The 21,411-nt window shown below is 32.5% G+C and overlaps 1 protein-coding gene across 2 annotated transcripts in view; it reads right to left on the reverse strand.

The window, feature by feature from the left end:
* The window catches only part of LOC139492253 (E3 UFM1-protein ligase 1-like), a 55,949-nt gene extending 36,190 nt beyond the window's left edge, over nt 1-19,759 (reverse strand). Inside the window, exons 1-7 of one of the 2 annotated variants that reach the window (XM_071280453.1) lie at nt 19,615-19,758; nt 18,202-18,347; nt 16,889-17,015; nt 15,457-15,571; nt 13,960-14,090; nt 13,170-13,228; nt 12,032-12,178 (exon numbers count right to left, since the gene is read on the reverse strand). In XM_071280453.1, coding sequence (XP_071136554.1) covers nt 12,032-12,178; nt 13,170-13,228; nt 13,960-14,090; nt 15,457-15,571; nt 16,889-17,015; nt 18,202-18,347; nt 19,615-19,688 — 799 coding nt within the window. In that variant the 5' untranslated portion in view covers nt 19,689-19,758. Of the gene's footprint in view, nt 1-12,031; nt 12,179-13,169; nt 13,229-13,959; nt 14,091-15,456; nt 15,572-16,888; nt 17,016-18,201; nt 18,348-19,614 lie in introns of both variants that reach the window. The other variant, XM_071280454.1, reaches the window with a different exon arrangement.
* Nucleotides 19,760-21,411: the final 1,652 nt, after the last annotated feature.

Below are 21,411 nucleotides of genomic sequence, written 5' to 3' on the forward strand. Positions count from 1 at the left end.
AATGATTTAAGTTGACTCAACTACTATTCTGGACAAAGAAAGATAACTCCAATCAATTGAAAATTTCTTGCTATTGCACAATATTGTGCAATTAGATAATTATGGCTATTGCGCAATACTGTGCAATTGAAAATATTTGCTATTGCACAATACTGTGCAATTGAAGATTTCTTGCTATTGCGCAATACTGAGCAATTGAAAATTTCTTGCTGTTGCACAATACTGTGCAATTGAAGATTTCTTGCTATTGCTAAATACTGTGCAATTGAAAATTTCTTGCTATTGCACAATACTTAATATAATAATTTTGGATCCTGATTAGAACCAACTTGAAAACTGGGCCCATAAACAAAAATCTAAGTACATGTTTAGATTCAGCATATCAAAAAAGCCCAAGAATTCAATTTTTGTTAAAATCAAATTTAGTTTAATTTTGGACCCTTTGGACTTCAATGTAGACTAATTTGAAAACAGGACCAAAAATTAGGAATCTACATACACAGTTAGATTTGGCATATCAAAGAACCCCAATTATTCAATTTTTGATGAAATCAAACAAAGTTCAATTTTGGACACTGATTTGGACCAACTTGAAAACTGGGCCAATAATCAAAAATCTAAGTACATTTTAATATTCAACCGATAAAAGAACCCCAAGGATTCAATTTTTGTTAAAATCAAACTAAGTTTACTTTTGGACCCTTTGGACCTTAATGTAGACCAATTTGAAAACGGGACCAAAAATTAAGAATCTACATACACAGTTAGATTTGGCATATCAAAGAACCCCAATTATTCAATTTTTGATGAAATCAAACAAAGTATAATTTTGGACACTGATTTGGACCAACTTGAAAACTGGGCCAATAATCAAAAATCTAAGTACATTTTTAGATTCAACATATTAAAAGACCCCATGGATTAAATTTTTGTTAAAATCAAACTAAGTTTAATTTTGGACCCTTTGGACCTTAATGTAGACCAATTTGAAAACGGGACCAAAAATTAAGAATCTACATACACAGTTAGATTTGGCATATCAAAGAACCCAATTATTCAATTTTTGATGAAATCAAACAAAGTTTAATTTTGGACACTGATTTGGACCAACTTGAAAACTGGGCCAATAATCAACCAGATGCTCCGCAGGGCGTAGCTTTATACGACCGCAGAGGTTGAACCCTGAACGGTTAGGGCAAGTATGGACACAACATTCAAGCTGGATTCAGCTCTAAATTTGGATTGTGATTAAATAGTTGACACAGCATAGGTTTCTGACACAGAATGAATGTGTTCTAATGAACTTAAAATTTTTGTTTCTCTTAGAGCAATTCACTATGCTGTTGAATATTAATCCTCTCAAAAAAATGTTTGAAGAAATTTTCTTTTTTATTTATGAAATTTCAAATGAGAACCAGATGCTCCGCAGGGCGTAGCTTTATACGACCGCAGAGATTGAACCCTGAACGGTTGGGGCAAGTATGGACACAACATTCAAGCTGGATTCAGCTCTAAATTTGGATTGTGATTAAATAGTTGACACAGCATAGGTTTCTGACACAGAATGAATGTGTTCTAATGAACTTAAATTTTTTGTTTTCTCTTAGAGCAATTCACTATGCTGTTGAATATTAATCCTCTCAAAACAAGAATGTGTCCTCAGTACAGGAATGCCCCACTCGCACTATCATTTTCCATGTTCAGTGGACCGTGAAATTGGGGTAAAAACTCTAATTTGGCATTAAAATTAGAAAGATCATATCATAGGGGACATGTGTACTAAGTTTGAAGTCGATTGGACTTAAACTTCATCAAAAACTACCTTGACCAAAAACTTTAACCTGAAGCGGGACAGACGGACGGACGGACGGACGGACGCACAGACCAGAAAACATAATGCCCCTCTACTATCGTAGGTGGGGCATAAAAATGTTTGAAGAAATTTTCTTTTTTATTTATGAAATTTCAAATGAGAAAAATTGAACCCAATTTTTTTAATCACATCCCCCTTTCCCTTATTCCAAAACTAATCTCAATTAAAATTTCTAATGGAGTTTGCAACAATAACTACTCATTTAAATACATCATAAAATATTAAGATGTAAAAAAAACTGCTTGTTATCACTGAATGTTATTTATTATAATTTATCAGTTGGTAGTAAAAAGTGAATATACATTGTATATTGTATATAACAAAGATTTAAGTTGATTCTGGACAAAGAAAGATAACTCCAATTAAAAAAAAATCTTGCTATTGCACAATATTTTGCAATTAGATATTTCTTGCTTACTATTCTGGACAAAGAAAGATAACTCTAATTAAAAAAAATTTTGCTATTTCACAATATTGTGCAATTAGATATTTCTTGCCATTGCGCAATACTGTGCAATTGAAAAGACTTGCTATTGCACAACACTTAATATAATAATTTTAGATCCTGATTTGGACCAACTTGAAAACTGGGCCCATAATAAAAAATCTAAGTACATTTTTGGATTCAGCATATCAAAGAACCCCAAGATTTCAATTTTTGTTGAAATCAGACTAAGTTTAATTTTGGACCCTTTGGACTTTAGTGTAGACCAATTTGAAAACAGGACCAAAAATGAAGAATCTACATACACAGTTAGATTTGGTATATCAAAGAACCCCATTTATTCAATTTTTGATGAAATCAAACAAAGTTTAATTTTGTACCCCGATTTGGACCAACTTGAAAACTGGGCCAATAATCAAGAATCTAAGTACATTTTTAGATTCAGCATATCAAAGAACCTAACTGATTGATTTTTTGTCAAAATCAAACTAAGTTTAATTTTGGACCCTTTGGACCTTAATGTAGACCAATTTGAAAACGGGACCAAAAGTTAAGAATCTACATACACAGTCATGACAGTTAGATTCGGCATATCAAAGAACCCCAATTATTCAATTTTGATGAAATCAAACAAAGTTTAATTTTGGACCCTTTGGGCCCCTTATTCTGTTGGGATCAAAACTCCCAAAATCAATACCAACCTTCCTTTTATGGTCATAAACCTTGTGTTTAAATTTCATAGATTTCTATTTACTTATACTAACGTTATGGTGCGAAAACCAAGAAAAATGCTTATTTGGGTCCCTTTTTGGCCCCTTATTCCTAAACTGTTGGGACCTAAACTCCCAAAATCAATACCAACCTTCCTTTTGTAGTCATTAACATTGTGTTTAAATTTCATTGATTTCTATTTACTTAAACTAAAGTTATTGTGCGAAAACCAAGAATAATGCTTATTTGGGCCCTTTTTTGGCCCCTAATTCCTAAACTGTTGAAACCTAAACTCCCAAAATCAATCCCAACCGTTCTTTTGTGGTCATAAACCTTGTGTCAAAATTTCATAGATTTCTATTAACTTAAACTAAAGTTATAGTGCGAAAACCAAGAAAATGCTTATTTGGGCCCTTTTTGGCCCCTAATTCCTAAAATGTTGGGACCAAAACTCCCAAAATCAATACCAACCTTCCTTTTGTGGTCATAAACCTTGTGTTAAAATTTGATAGATTTCCATTCACTTTTACTAAAGTTAGAGTGCGAAAACTAAAAGTATTCGGACGACGGACGACGACGCCGACGCCGACGCTGACGCCGACGCCAACGTGATAGCAATATACGACGAAAATTTTTTTCAAAATTTGCGGCCGTATAAAAATCTAAGTACATTTTTAGATTCAACATATTAAAGAACCCTAAGGATTCAATTTTTGTTAAAATCAAACTAAGTTTAATTTTGGACCCTTTTGACCTTAATGTAGACCAATTTGAAAACGGGACCAAAAATTAAGAATCTACATACACAGTTAGATTTGGCATATCAAAGAACCACAATTATTCAATTTTTGATGAAATCAAACAAAGTTCAATTTTGGACCCTTTGGGCCCCTTATTCCTAAACTGTTGGGACCAAAACTCCCAAAATCAAACTCAACCTTTCTTTTACGGTCATAAACCTTGTGTTTAAATTTCATAGATTTCTAATTACTTATACTTAAGTTATGGTGCGAAAACCAAGAATAATGCTTATTTGGGCACCTTTTTGGCCCCTAATTCCTAAACTGTTGGGACCTCAACTCCCAAAATCAATCCCAACCTTCCTTTTGTGGTCATTAACCTTGTGTTTAAATTTCACTGATTTCTATTTACTTATACTAAAGTTATTGTGCGAAAACCAAGAATAAATGCTTATTTGGGCCCTTTTTTGGCCCCTAATTCCTAAACTGTTGAAACCAAAACTCCCAAAATCAATCATAATCTTCTTTTTGTGGTCATAAACCTTTTGTCAAAATTTCATAGATTTCTATTCACTTAAACTAAAGTTATAGTGCGAAAACCAAGAAAATGCTTATTTGGGCCCTTTTTGGCCCCAATTCCTAAAATGTTAGGACCAAAACTCCCAAAATCAATCCCAACCTTTCTTTTGTGGTCATAAACCTTGTGTCAAAATTTCATCGATTTCTATTCACTTTCACTAAAGTTAGAGTGCGAAAACTGAAGTATTCGGACGACGCAAGATGACGACGACGCCAACGTGATAGCAATATACGACGAAAAATTTTAATTTTTGCGGTCGTATAAAAACTGTTGACACAGAGTTTTGTCTTAGCAATTTAAATAAACCTGAATAATAAACTATTGATTTTATATGGCAAGTCAAAAAGTTGAAGGTTTCATTATAAGTATTAGATAATCTTAACATTTCTAAAGATTCATAACAATGAGGTCAAGGTTGGATAACTCCTGTCAGCCAGACATAAACATCTTACAATTATTTAATATACGAAATATAGTTGACCTGTTGCTTATATTGTTATGATATTGTAATTATTATGTTTATTTATGTTGGCCTAATTTGTGTTGTATGGCCTGATAGTTGTTTACCAAATAATCTTATAACTGTGCAGTTTAGGAATCACTGGAACAATCACAGAATGATTGGAACTTTCTAGAATGATCCTTATAAAAGATGCGTAATTTAAACTTCTACGTTATTCCAGAAACTTCCATTGTAACTTTCCAGGATTTTCCACAATGTTCCATTATAGAGTGTTCTAGAATTTTCCATGACAACACTATATATACAGACACTAAAGTTAAACTCTCATAATTAAACTTGGACATAGACATTGATAGACATTAGTATTCACAGCATTTGGATTGACACTTTTATTCTACAAACAACATCATACTGGATTGTGACCTTAGTAGTGAACATAATATTCAGATTGGATTCCGAAAGATTTCCGGATACAGATAAAGATAAAAGAGTGGACTCATATTTTGACAGTTAAGTTATCAGTAATATTTGTAAAATACTTCTTGTAAACTTTTGTATAATAAATATTGTTAAATTTTAGTATTGATTTGTGTCTTTTGTTGGCTACAATTTAAAGGCGATTTCTGGCCGTAACAGAAATTGGGGGCTCGTCCGGGAGAACGAAAATATCTTTTTCAAAATTTATTCAATATTTTTATTATAACTAGCCAACAAAATTCTACAAAATGGCATTTGATGCTGGTAAATTTTTGAAAACGCCAGACCTGGAGAGTTTTGATAATTTAAAGAAAGAGGAATTAGTGTTGCTTGCTAAAGAACTGAAATTAGTTTTTAAAGTATCTATGAGAAAACAAATTATAAAAAATTTGGTTATAGACAAATTAGTTGACGCAGAAATTTTAGGTGAAGAGGCTCTTGAACTTAAGGTCGAAAATATTGACGCCTTTAAATTAAAACAGCTTGAATTAGAACATGAACTCAAACTAAAAGAATTGGAAATGAAGGAGATGGAGAAAAGAAAAGAAGATGAATTTAAATTAAAACAAGCAGAACTGGAAATGAAGGAAAGGTTGGAAATAGAGAGAAAAGAAAAAGAAGATGAATTTAAATTAAAAGAACTGGAAATGAAGGAGAGGGAGAAAATAAAAGAAGATGAATTAAAATTAAAAGAACTTGAAATGAGAGAAAGGCTAGAGATGGAAAAACTGAAAATTGAAATGATCAAAGAAGAAAGCAACACTAAAGTCCAGTCGAAATCAGATTATTTTGATGCAGCAAAAAATATACGTTTGGTTCCGAAATTTTGTGAAAAAACAGTTGATAAATATTTTCCACAGTTTGAGAAAATTGCTAATAATTTGAAATGGCCAATGCCGTATTGGACTACGATGCTGCAAAGTGTTTTTGAGGGTAAGGCAGCTGAAATATACTCCGCACTTCCATCAGAAAAAAGTTCTGATTATGACACTGTGAAACAGGAAATTTTGAAAGCCTATGAGCTAGTACCAGAAGCATATAGACAGAAATTTAGATCTTATAAAAAGTTTGATTCGCAAACCTATGTGGAATTTGCTCGGGAAAAAGAAGATCTATTTGATAAATGGCTTACTTCAAAGAAAACAAAAAACAATTTTGATCAACTAAGACAATTGATGTTATTAGAAGAGTTTAAACAATGTGTTCATTCAGAATTAAAAACACATTTAGACGACAAAACTGTTGAGTCAATACATGATGCGGCTGTAATTTCAGATAATTATACTCTTTCACATAAAAGAAGTTTCAAGAGTCAAAATGTTAATACTTCCAGTGGAAATTACAAAAATCAAAGCACTGAGCGTACTGATAGTAAGCCTGTTCCACAGAATAAGAGTCAGTCCAGTTATAATATGTCTAGTCCAAAATTTGATACTTTTGAGAAGAAGTCACTGACTTGTGCTTATTGTAAGAAGATTGGTCACCTGATGGCTGATTGTTTTAGACTCCAGAAGAAGAATGAACGAGATAATAAGCCGAAGACCAGTGCTTGTACGACACCTTATATTACCAGTACATTGGAATGTCCTGCGAGTCAGGATTTTAAGTCCAGTTTTTGTGATTATATGGAGGAATATAAACCCTTTATGTCTGATGGGTTTGTTGCTATTGTTGATGATACCACTCTTCAGCCTATTAAAATTTTACGGGACACTGGAGCTTCTCAGACTTTATTGTTAGAAGGTGTGTTGCCTTTGTCCGAGAATACTTCTGTTGGTGCCTCCGTTTTGTTACAAGGTGTAGAGTTGGGTTGTATAGATGTTCCTCTCCATCGTATTTATCTGAAGTCAGATTTAATAACTGGACCAGTTGTTGTAGGTGTTCGTCCTAATCTCCCTGTTGAGGGTGTTACCTTATTGCTAGGAAATGATCTAGCTAGGAACAAAGTGGTTGCTGAACCAATTGTTACCAGTGAACCGGTGGTGGATGTTAAATCACCTGAAGATGATGCTGAATTGTATCCAGCTTGTGTTGTTACTAGGGCGATGGCTAGAAAACAACAAGATGAGAATTTGCAAGAAGACCAGTTTGATTACATGGACCTTTCTGACACTTTCATAGCTGACATTGAAGGTCCTGGTAACTCAGAAAAGGCAATTATAAAACCACCTAGTGTTAACAAAAATGTTATTATGCCATGGCCAGATGTAAACAGCCATTCATTAGACCGAAAGAATTTATCTGAAGAACAACATAAAGACCCTGAGGTTCTTCAGCTCAGCCAGAGAGCTCAGCCAGAGAGCTCAACCACAGGAGAAAGCAGACAAAGTGGCCGAATGCTTTTACCATCAGGACGGCATTTTAATGAGGAAGTGGAGGCCTCCTGATGCTACTCCAGAGGAGGAATGGAGAGTGGTGTACCAAGTGGTGGTGCCTAAAGTTTATAGGCAAGAAATTATTGGTCTTGCCCATGACACCCCCTTGGCTGGACACTTAGGTATAAAGAAGACTTGCCTTAAGATCTTGCAGCATTTCTACTGGCCCAGACTTCGAAATGATGTCGCAGAATACTGCAAATCATGCCATATATGCCAGGTTGTTGGTAAGCCTAACCAGAAAATACCACCAGCACCACTTCTGCCTATTCCAGCCTTTGGCGAACCTTTCAGCAGAATTCTAATTGACTGCGTTGGACCTTTACCAAAGACCAAAACTGGAAATGCATATTTATTGACAATCATGTGTACATCTACCCGCTTTCCTGAAGCTATTCCGCTCAGAAATATCAAGACACCTACAATCGTCAAAGCTTTGATCAAATTTTTCACATTAGTAGGACTTCCTAAGTCTATACAGTCCGACCAGGGATCAAATTTCATGTCAGGTTTATTTCAGCAAGTCGTATACCAGTTAGGGATTGCTCAGTACAGATCAAGTGCTTATCATCCAGAATCTCAAGGTGCCTTAGAACGTTTTCATCAAACATTGAAGAACATGATTAGAACTTTTTGTCTTCAATTTGACCGAGACTGGGATGATGGAGTTCACTTTCTCCTTTTTGCGGTTCGAGAGGCTGTTCAAGAATCCCTTGGATTTAGTCCCTTTGAGTTGGTATTTGGTCATACTGTAAGGGGACCGTTAAAATTGATTAAGGAAAAGTGGCTTACTGAACATACTGACTTGAATCTTTTAGACTATGTATCTAGATTTAAAGAAAAATTGTATACTGCTTGTCAAATTGCTCAGAAAAACTTAAAAAATGTACAGAACAAGATGAAAATATGGTATGATAAAGATGCCAGGGACAGAGTTTTTGAGCCTGGTGATAGCGTACTTGTATTTCTGCCTGTCCCTGGACATCCTTTACAGGCTAAATATTGTGGTCCTTATACAATAGAGAGTAAAATCAATGACTTGAATTATATTGTAAAAACTCCAGGTCGGCGCAAACAAAATAGAGTGTGTCATATTAATATGTTAAAACCATATTTTGAGCGTACTAATGTACTATGTGATAGTAAACCAGTTGCCACTTTAGGCATGGTTAAATTTGAGAACAATCATGACAAACCAGATGTAATTGAACCAACTTTTAGTTGTAAAACTATGGAAGAGACAGTTAGATTGAAAAATTCAGAAATTTTGTCAAATGTAGATTCAAAACTTGCACATCTGTCTTTTGATCGTAGAGAAGAAATAAAAACTTTGGTATTTTCTTTTAAAAATCTTTTTCCAGATGTGCCAAACAAAACCACTGCTGTTTGTCATGATGTTGATGTAGGAGATGCTTCTCCAATTAAGCAACATCCTTATCGGCTCAATCCACTCAAACTTGAAGTTATGAGAAAAGAAATTAAATATATGCTTGACAATGATATTATTGAGCCGAGTAACAGTGAATGGAGCTCTCCTTGTCTCCTTGTGCCAAAACCAGATAAAACTTTTCGTTTCGTGACTGATTTCAGAAAAGTAAATTCAGTCTCAAAATCTGATTCCTATCCGATTCCAAGGATAGACGATTGTATTGACAATATTGGTCAAGCAAAATTTGTGAGCAAATTTGATTTATTGAAAGGTTATTGGCAAGTTCCATTGACACAGAGAGCTCGTGAAATATCAGCTTTTGTTACACCAGATGGCTTATTTCAATATACTGTAATGCCATTTGGCATGAAAAGTGCTCCAGCTACATTTCAAAGAATGATCAATAATGTTATAAAAGATTTAGACTGTTGTTATGCTTATATTGATGATCTTATTGTATGTAGTGATAGCTGGGAACAGCATTTAACACATTTGTATGATACTTTTGATAGATTGTCATATTCAAATTTGACTGTTAATCTTGGTAAAAGTGAATTTTGTCAGGCCACTGTTGATTATTTAGGGCATACAGTTGGCCAAGGTCAAGTAAAACCTATTATGGCTAAAGTGGAAGCTATTTCCAAATTTCCACCTCCTACAAATAGAAAACAACTTATGAGATATTTAGGCATGATAGGATTTTACAGGAAATTCTGTTCAAATTTTGCTACTGTTGTTCAACCATTGACTCATCTTTTACGGAAAGATTCTAAATTTATCTGGAGCGGAAATTGTCAAAAAGCTTTTGAAAATAGCAAATCACTTTTAATTAATAGTCCAGTTCTGATTACTCCAGATTTTGAAAAACAATTTAAACTTGCCGTTGATGCAAGCGATGTAGGAATAGGAGCTGTTTTATATCAAGAGACAGATGATAATGTTGAAAAACCTATATCATATTTTTCTAAGAAATTAGATAAACATCAGAAAAATTATTCAACTATTGAAAAAGAGTGTTTTGCAATGTTGTCAGCACTTCAACATTTTGATGTATATTTGAATCCCACTGTATATCCTATTCTTGTTTATACTGATCATAATCCTCTCACCTTCATGCATAAAATGAGAAACAAGAATCAGAGGTTGACTAGGTGGAGTTTATTGTTACAGGAATATGATGTAATTGTAAAACATATTAAGGGTAAAGATAATGTAATAGCTGATGCTTTATCTAGAGCTTATTAAATCACTTTGTATATATTATGTATTTTTGTTCATATTATTCATGATAAGTTTTTGTTACACTAAAACTTCTTTTAAGGGGGGAGGTGTTATGATATTGTAATTATTATGTTTATTTATGTTGGCCTAATTTGTGTTGTATGGCCTGATAGTTGTTTACCAAATAATCTTATAACTGTGCAGTTTAGGAATCACTGGAACAATCACAGAATGATTGGAACTTTCTAGAATGATCCTTATAAAAGATGCGTAATTTAAACTTCTACGTTATTCCAGAAACTTCCATTGTAACTTTCCAGGATTTTCCACAATGTTCCATTATAGAGTGTTCTAGAATTTTCCATGACAACACTATATATACAGACACTAAAGTTAAACTCTCATAATTAAACTTGGACATAGACATTGATAGACATTAGTATTCACAGCATTTGGATTGACACTTTTATTCTACAAACAACATCATACTGGATTGTGACCTTAGTAGTGAACATAATATTCAGATTGGATTCCGAAAGATTTCCGGATACAGATAAAGATAAAAGAGTGGACTCATATTTTGACAGTTAAGTTATCAGTAATATTTGTAAAATACTTCTTGTAAACTTTTGTATAATAAATATTGTTAAATTTTAGTATTGATTTGTGTCTTTTGTTGGCTACAATTTAAAGGCGATTTCTGGCCGTAACAATATATGGTAATTGAAAAACAAACCAAAACGCAAAAATTTAACATTGACCAATGAACCATGACAATGAGGTCAAAGTAAGATGATACCTGGAAACAGACATGTTCACCTTTTAGTTATTCCATAAACTAGGGTTCAAATTTAAGCTTTTTTGTGTACTGGCCGGCTGGACCAGTGGACTTAAAGATCACCCCCTTTTTAATGTCAAAATCATAAGGGAGCTCATGTCAATAGATATTAACATTTCATCAAAGTTTCTTGCAAATTGGTTAAAGGGGTTTTGAGTAATTATCCAAAAACTGGAAAATCCACCTTTTTTAATGAATAAAACCCCAACTAGGAAACATAAAATCTAAAATTTATAAAATTCAAAAGGGAGCTCATGTCAATAGATATAAACAATTCACCAAAGTTTTATTCAAATTGTTAAAGTGTTTTTGAGTTAATGTCTGACATATCTGGAATGGACGGACAGATGGCAGACTGACAGACGAACAACGGTATACCATAATAAGTCCCGTAAAAGGGCGTATAAAAGCCAATTTTACCAGGCTTATAAGATCCAATCTGACAAAGGGTGACTTGATAGCTATGTCAGACGGTCAGACTATTTTCATCAGATCTGGTTTTCAATAAATTCCAGAACAACATTCTTAGTTTAGGCAGATTTCTAACGTACCAAATGTTCTGATAAGGAGAAAAAAGTTAGAGAAGGCTAATTAGTTATCATTGACATGTGGCAACTTTCATTGTTATTAGAATTTCTCTAACTTTAGGCTGATTCAAAGCTAGACATACCATGTTGATATTTGCTCATCCATTTGAACTGTACATGTATGATGACCTTAAAGTGTCTATTTTGGTTATCTTGTTTGATTGGATTGTTATTCTATTAAAGTTTATCTCAAGTCTTGTTTTATTTCATCATGTTCATATGAGGTCAAGCATACTATTATGAATTAATAACACTGTAGTCGATCTGTACCTTAGTCATGTTTGATACTTACCTAAATATCCATTCTGTTTATAGAAGGAATCTACCCACTCGTTTTGAGATTTAGTGTAGATATTTGGTATATACAAAGCTTTCTCTTGTCTCCCTCCAGAGATTGATCCTGCAAGTCGACCTTTATTTACTAGATCTTCTAATAATGCTATAAAATATACATATTAAATTATGACCTAAATATGTACAATGAACAATCTGAAGATTTGCCACGTTATTCTCTAAACATGCTAAAGAAAGGAATTGATCAAAGTAGGTGAGAAATAAAGGCTGACAAATCATCAATTCAGATTGTATTTAACATACATACATGTATATAACAATTATAACAAGAGCAGGCTTTAAGCTTAAATTTTAGCAATAATGATATTAGACAATATTCTTAAATCCTAGGATATAAGCTTTAATGAAATGAAAATATTTCCAGGCATTAATCTTAATGACCAAAATGTATATGTAAGTTTATAAAAAGACAGTTGTTCAAAGTTTAAATACATCTGGTACATAATAATAGTACATAATAATATGATAGGAATTGAAGTATAGAATGTCAACTACCTGCAATAAAGTCACTAGTTCTAGCCTCTATAGTTTTAACTCAGATATAACCAACACTTTTTAATGTATGACCACTGTCACTTTGCATTTAACCAGGCATACTAAAGCTTGTGAAAACAAACATCAATTAAATTGAAGCACATTTTGATGCAAGAGCTGTTTTGTTGGATCACTTCTACTCCCTTCCCTAAATCTGTTCCTTGTGTTACTGTTCACAAAGTAAAAGAAATAGTTTAATGGAATTACCAGAAATATTTGCACTGGAATTATTCAATAGCTTAAATCGTAAGTCTCTGTCACCATGACCAAATGAATTCATGTAACTTAATTCAAATACCAGGGATTTCCAACCCTCATATTTGGGTCTGAATTTTGAACTCTGTCCAAAAGAGAAATGTTCATTTTTTTTCTCAATTTTTAGCTCTAAAATTCCCAATTGTATATAGTTATTGTTGCAAGATTTTGTTGTATGTGGTATTTTGTTCTCAAATCCCTTGAATCTTGTCACCTCATTGGGGCAACTAAAATGGTTTCGGTCAGTTCTAATCAAACACACTGTGTTATAAAGATATCATACTTACAATAAAATAATCTTTCCTGAAAACTATGTCTGGACATTATACTTTGTATAACTGTTGGTCTGAAAGTAAAACAATCTATTTGTTATAAAGCACTGTTTTCTCACCAGCAATGATATCATATAGAGAATATCACAATGGCTTTTTTTTAATTTTCCAAAAAAAAGGTTCTTCAGAAGAGACATTTAATATAAAGAAGACAGCAATATACAGGAAACCCATAAGTGATGTTTGTTTTGGAATTCAATACTCTGTACTTCTGATCAATACTGGACATCCCTTTTTGTTATTGATAGAATACCAACTTTCATGGAATTCATTGTAATGTTGAACCACTAATTCAAATACTCAACAGGTACACATTTTCTATAGGATTGTATACAGATCATGAAAAAAACACAAAATCAAATATCCATGAAAATTGGTATCTAAGAACAAAAAATAAACTCCACAGTAATTATTTGATGGAAATCTTATAATAATTGATTAATTTAGATTATAATAGAAACACAACTATTTGTTAATCCCATAGACCTTTTTTTCAATTAATTTTTTTTAAGCTATTTTATTAAAATCCTGCACTACTGTAAATGCAGAAATTATTGCATGCATTCATTATTACAATTTTGTCATTTTAGACCAAAATGCGATTTAAATATTTACGATACTAAGCAAAACCCTGTGTGATTCATATAAAAACTTTCAAAATGCCAGTTTAAATTATTGCGATTATAACACTGACACATTTTTTGCATTAATAAAAATATTGCAATAATTTCTGAATAGTATTTACCTGGTTATGGCACTGAATGTTCCTCTGATTTGTGCCTTCATGCGTGTAATGAATGATTCAGTAAATATAACATCCCTGTCATAGGCATCTACATGTCCATGAATAATCTTCCCAACACGATGGTGTATATGCTAAAAATAAATTATCAATTTTTACAATTTGAATTATTTAATTGAGTAAATCCTTTTAACTTAAAGAAAGCTTTGCAACAAAAATGGGAAAGATAGAAAGCTGAAGACTGAAGAACTGAAGGATGGAGATGAAAAGAATTAATGACAGAAGCACAGAAAGATGAAAAGATTAAAGAACTGAAGGACAGAGATGAAAAGAATGAATGACGGAAGGACAGAAAGATGAAAAGACTGAAAAACTGAAGGATGGAGATGAAAAGAATGAATGACGGAAGGACAGAAAGATGAAAAGATTAAAGAACTGAAGGACAGAGATGAAAAGAATGAATGACGGAAGGAAAGAAAGATGAAAAGACTGAAGAACTGAAGGATGGAGATGAAAAGAATGAATGACGGAAGGACAGAAAGATGAAAAAACAGAAGGACAGGAAGAAGAAAAGACTAAAGGACATGAAGACAGAAAGATTGAAGGCTGGTCAGTCAAGGGTTAAACTTAATGCCCTTGTCCCCTATATTTGGCTGGGAGGCATCAATGTTAGAAAAGAAGAAGGTTGGATGCATGAGTCCATTTGTGTGAATGTATTTTACCAACCTGACTTAACAACTTGTACAGTAAAAATTGTTTGACCTATTGCAAAAAAGATTGATTGACATTATCGCAGTTATAAGAACTTGCATTCTTAATTCAAATATTTGCATCTGTGTGTAGAATTTTCTTAAATCGCAATAATAAATCCGACATTATTGTCCATTCTTCATAAATAGCAATACTAAATGCAAACAATAATTTCTAAATTTACAGTTTATATAGACATGAGAAGTACTGGGAAGTACATTTAGTAGTACATGTATTAATGTTGTATAGCTAATTTGGCCACATCCAGGTTGGGGAGTTGATGACATAGGAAAGAAGAGGAATAAAAGATTAACAAATCTATTGCTAAATGACCATGCAACTCTTAACAGATTTACAGTTTTGAGGGCCTTTAGGTGATACCTAACACTACAGGGAGATAACTCTGTAAAAATCAGCTAAACGTTTTAATCACATTGTATTGTTAAGGAAATATTAAGTTTCTCAATGATCAAAATTAGTGTTTGTCAAACTGCTATATAACCAATGAAATTTTTCTGATAAAGTGGTAGGTTCAAATTTTTTGAAATTTATTTTTACATTTTTGTCAAATGGTCAAAGTAAACATTTTGTCAAAAATTTTTGAAAATTAAACTAGGCAATTCAATATTGTCAGGGTGTTGGGTACCACCTTAGATCAAAGAAAGGTATCTTATAAATGACCATGCAACCCTTAAAAAAATTTAGTTTTGAAGGCCTTAAATCAAAGGTATCCTAACATTCTTGTCATACCTCAGACAGAAAGTCAGCAGGAAGATCGTATAGCTTGGTAAGTTCTGGTATGGTCACATGACCTTGGTCTTGAAGTTTGTCATTTACTTCTTCAGCTATTTTGTCAAGATAGGATCTAAAAAAAAAAAAGAACCTAATTGAAAGATAATATAACATCAGTTTTAAGTGTTTTTTTCTATTTTAACAATGTACAAAAAATGTATATATGCCAAAGAAAAAAAAAAGTATTATTGGCTGTCCCACTGCCAACATGGTCAATATCACGCTGCTCACCTTTTAATGAAATTGCATATCTCAGATTTGTGACTTCAAATATGTTATGTACATAAACCATATATTGTCACACAAGGTAGTCCTCACGTTTCAGAGGGGATTATGAAGTTTTGTTGAACAGGCAGGATCATTTTTTACATATATTAGGCCTTTAGTTTTCTTGTAAGAATTGTCTTACATTTGTCATTTTGGGGCCTTTAATAGCAGTCTATGATGTATGGGTTTTGCTCATTGTTGAAGCTGTCCGGTGACTTACAGTTGTTAATGTCATTTGGACTCTAATGGAGAGCTGTTTCATTGGCATTTATACCACCCCTTCTTATTTTTATATATAGTTATGCATTCTACATGGTTGCTTACAGTAAGCTTTTATTACAGAATTCAATTTTTACAATCCAAGATGATGAAAGACATATACAGACTTTGCCAAAATCACAGATTAATTATACTCGAAAATGCAAATTAACCTCAATGAACGAAAATTGGTACCCACAGAAATAAATGAATCAACAGTACTGAATTGGTTGGAGATTAATTATAGCGTTGATTTCAGTTAGACATTGTACATTTTTGCTTCTCCAAATTATGATCTTGTTTGTTTACATTATAATTATATGGATCTTTCCCTCATTATCAATGACCAAGACATCCATAAATAAAATAAACTTTGATAAAAATTGACTGAGACAGATGTCAAGGTCAGATAAATTCTTATAATGGTTCTACTTGTACCAAATCTAAAAGACAATTGTCAGATGAAAACCTGTGAAGTTAAGGATTACCTTCTACCTTCTGAAATATGAAGCTTTACTGGTATTGCACTGTGCTATTGCTGTTGGTTACAGATAAGCATCTCTACGTCTAACATTCTGCAACATTTGTTGCAAGCAAGACAACATTAACAGACTACATAAATAAGGCTGTTAGATTTCTTGTTTGAATTGTTTAACAGTGTCATTTTGGGGCCTTAAATAGCTTGACTATTCGGTAAGGGCTTTGCTCATTGTTGAAGGTTGTACCGTGACCTATAGTTGTTCATTTCTGTGTCATTTTGGTCTCTTGTCGAGAGTTGTCTCATAGGCTATCATACTACATCTTCTTATTTTATATATATACTTTCAGCTTGACTAATGTAATGGAGTAATATACATATACGTACATATCAATTAACTGTCCAAGCACTAAACTTCTGTTCTTTTCATGTTTTATTATCTCTGATGCTTTACTTTCTATATGACTGAAATCAACATTTAATAGCTGCTGTAAATCCACCAGGTTTATCCTACCTAAAAACAAATACAAAAAGATGCAAAATTTTTCAGACAGATGTGCATAAAAAAATGTGTATCCATCCCTCATTTTTAAGAGGTATTATTATTATGTCTGTATAAGAAATCTCCTCAGTTTTAAAATCTCAAAGGTGGATGTATGTCATTAAAATTTGTGAGGGCTCCACGGAAATCAGTGTCTCATCTACTTTTGCTGTTAATCATAGGCTCGACAAAAATGAGGAAATAAATAATAAAAATATTCCTCTCAATACTATCTTTTGATTGTAAGAAGCTTCTGTCCAAGTTTGGTAAAAATTCAGGATAGTTTATGAATTTAATAAATGTTTAAAAAATTTAACTGCAGACTGTATGTAATGTTAACTTGAAGAAAAGTCCATTTATAAGTAAAATACTGATAGACAGGTACAAAATTTTAATAAAATTTTCTTCTAGCGTAGGATTATAAACAAGCTTCTGTCCAAGATTGGTAGAAATCCTGAATAGTTTAAGAAAGTTATTCAAATTTTTAAATTTTAAACCACAGAGTGAATATTATGTTTCCTGGTAGAATAACTAAGTCTGTTTATAAATAAAATACAGAATTTTGATTATTCAAATTTATTTCTGGATACTATCTTAAGATCATACACAAGCTTCTGTCCAAGTTTGGAAGAAATCCAGGACAGTTTAAGATTTTAACTTTTAACTTTAACCACAGAGTGAATATTTGTCTCCCCCACTGTCGCCTCCAGAATGAAGGATCACTATGTCTCGCTTTTTTAACAAAAGTTGAAGGCTCAACAAAAATGTTATTATACATGATTTATGCACAATATCTAATACAACTTTCTTTTTTAATGGCAATATTTGTTGTTTACATATTTGTTGTTAACATAATTGTTGAATGAGTTAACATGAGTCAGGACTAGATAACACTGATACAGTTTAATTAAATATGATGATGTAACAGAGATAACATCACAGGTGTATTGTAACTAATTCTCTCCTGTCTAAGTCATGTTTCCTTACCATTTATCAACATCATGTAACAGAGATAACATAACAGGTCTGCTGTATCTAATTATCTCCTATTAATAGGCCATGTTTCTTACCATTTATCAACTAATACTATGGAGTATGCAGAATTAACATGTTTATACAAGAGCCAGATGAATCAAAACTGGACACTGGAAAAACTTACCCCCGTTTACAAGTAACTCATCTGTTATTTCTTTATACAACTCCTGATGAGTTAAATATTCTTTCCCATCTAATGTGTAGATAACATCTATCAGCTTTAAATTCACAAGTTTTGAGACCAGTTCAATTACATTCCTTTCTGAAAGTCTAAACAAAAAGATTTTATTTATTAATACACATTTGATATGCATATCAAATCTACATTTAAACACATGTAAATGTCTGAATACCTTTAGCTTAATCAGTTTATTTTTCTTCTTCAGTTTCTTTCTACAAGTTTACTTAAGTTTTTGCCTATTAAAAATCCAAAAAAAGATAAATGTGTAAAATTCATTATTCAATGGCAATACTTACAATTCCAGCTTTGCTGAACTATTGGTAAATATTGTCATACTAAAAATGATTTATGTTAACATCTTTTTCAGATCATTATGTAGATATACATTGTAAATTGGTATAACTTATAGTCATGATAGTTTTTGCATACAAAAATTGGTAAACATCATTATGGTTTGAAATATTAGTGACAAGAAGAAGAGATAGGGACAAGAAAGTAAATTTACTATTGAAACAATAAATTTATAGTAAATAAATCATCTGATTGTACTGACGTCGTAGTAGGTAGCACTCCACAGTTAGGTGTGCAGTTTCACATTTTGGCCCCTGTGGATTTTTCAAATATGAGAGCTAGTGTGCAATAAAATTCATTTTTGGATAGTTGAGTGTCAAAATAGCCTTCATATGGGGTTTATATGAACATCAAGATTATGTAATGTATGTAATATAGGCTGTTTTCTGTATGACAGTCCGTATTTGCATGTCCGTACCATACATTGGTCCGGCAATTATTGTAATGTTTTTTTCCAACTTTTTATCGCACGAACTTTGTGATTAGATTTTACGAAAAAATGAGGCGAAAGACACCCATTTTTTATTTGATCATTAGGAAGATGTATGACAACAGTTTCTAAAAAGGTATCACTCAAAGGCATTGAAATTCTAGTTTGATCCAAATTTTGGGGGGATATGTGACATGTTCACCCCCCTTTTTGCAATATTTTATGGTAAATAAATGCAGAATGTTGCCATGGATACACATAAAAGGAATTATTTTTCACCCTTTTAACTTTTGAAAATCAATGTCTCTATGGAAGATACCAATTACAAGCATATGCACATGTACAACACAAACAGTTAGGTTTATGTATTAGAAATCCAGGAATAGGATATGATAAAACATTTTGTGGCTCATTTTTAATTTTATTTTCTAACTGTGGTGTGCTACCGTAGGCTGTACGTGGCAAGCAACATACGTCGGTGTTTTTTTCGTTTGTTTTGGTGATTTTTTTTTATGACACAGTCATAATTTGAATTTTTATTGAACGTTTGATTGAATTTATAGTAAAGCTTGTACCTTTGTTTCGCTACACTTAACTGGGCCCTCTGAAAATCGGCTGCAAGACGTTTAACCTCTTCCCAGTCTGCCATATTTACGAATAGACAACAATATTACTTCCCCTTTTACATTGCTAGTGCTATAATAATGTACACCAAAACCGACCCGACACTGAAAATCAAAAAATGAAATTGGTATTGCATCTTTTAGGAGTGGAGGTTCCTCAGGAAAAAAAAAACAATATATGAAACGAGACGTAACGTGAGGGTACCCAAATTGCTTCTATTTTGACAGTTTGAAATTGAAGAGCCAATTATTTTAGAATTAAACTTTCTTTTTGGGGGGAGGAAGAGGGGGGGAGGCAAGGATTTGTATAGCCCTTTTACAAATCTTTATTTTTGGGTTTATCCCCACAACTTAAAAAATAATAATCGGTATAGAAAAAATACATGGTGGTGCACTTCTTTCTTATTTTTTGCTGCGGCCATTTAAAAGTACCCAATTTTGATAATCATTAAATTTTAGCCTATTTTTCATCAATTTTTACCAATGATTAGCTAGGCTTTCATCACGAAATAAATCACAGTTCTACAATTGATCCATTTTTTCATACTCAGATAAGATGAAGTAGACCGTTTCAATAGGTTTAACAAACATAAAAACTTTGTTACTTTTTCGTGTCAATTTTCCAAAGCTGCCAAATTTGTAAATTTGGAATTTTTCTGTCTATTTAGATAAATAAAAAAGCATATATATTCAACTTCTTTGCTTTGGTTGATTGAAAAACTATTTGTCTAAGAAATTCGTGTCGCGTGTTTTAGGAATAATTCAAGAACGAGATTTCAATAAGATTGCAACAATGTCTTTCGTCATCTTGGATTGTAAAAGTAAAGTCGATCAAAATAGCAAAAAATAACGAGGAATACAGATAACTCAATGCGGCATTTACTTTTGCTTGATTTTTAATGTTTTTACCTTGGCAGTTTAAGGGGTATTAACTCTGAATTAATGCATTTATTGAGGGGATCTACATGAAATTTTGCTATTCTATATTCTAGCCTGGCCGAAAAATGACCCTATCTTTTCTTCAGATATTCTCAAAGCATTTTCAGAATAGATATAAGAAGATGTGATATGAGTGCCAATTAGACAACTCATCTAACCAAGTCACAATTTGTACTTTGAAAATAAACCGCAGCATTATAGGTCAAAGTACATTCTTCAACAAGGAGCTTAGCCGCACACCGAACAGTAAGCAATGAATGGCCCAAAAGTGATTAGTGTAAAACAATTAACATGTAAACCACCGGTCTAATCTATATACAAACAAAGGCTGTCCGAGAGACAACAAACCAGATTTCCCTGCAGAGGTCGAACCCTGAACAGCTGAGAAAATACGGACACATCATTTAAGATTAAAACACCTCTGAATTTGGATTGTGATTGAATACACATACAAAAATTTGATGCAGCATAGGTTTGTGGCACAAAATAAATGTGGTCAAAGAACTGAAAAATTTGAAGTTTGACATTTACCTATTATGGTCCAGATTAAAACACCTCTGAATTTGGATTGTGATTGAATACACATACAAAAATTTGATGCAGCATAGGTTTGTGGCACAAAATAAATGTGGTCAAAGAACTGAAAAATTTGAAGTTTGACATTTACCTATTATGGTCCGATAATCTAAGTACATTGCTAGAATCAGCAATAAAAAAAAAGAATATTATCTAAAGGATTTGCAAATCTGGAAGCCCAAACAGTATTAAGCATATATTATATGATTTAGCCACTTAAAATAATTAAATATT

Source organism: Mytilus edulis, chromosome 10, assembly GCF_963676685.1.
Source record: "Mytilus edulis chromosome 10, xbMytEdul2.2, whole genome shotgun sequence".
In the NCBI taxonomy this organism is placed as follows: Eukaryota; Metazoa; Mollusca; class Bivalvia; order Mytilida; family Mytilidae; genus Mytilus; species Mytilus edulis.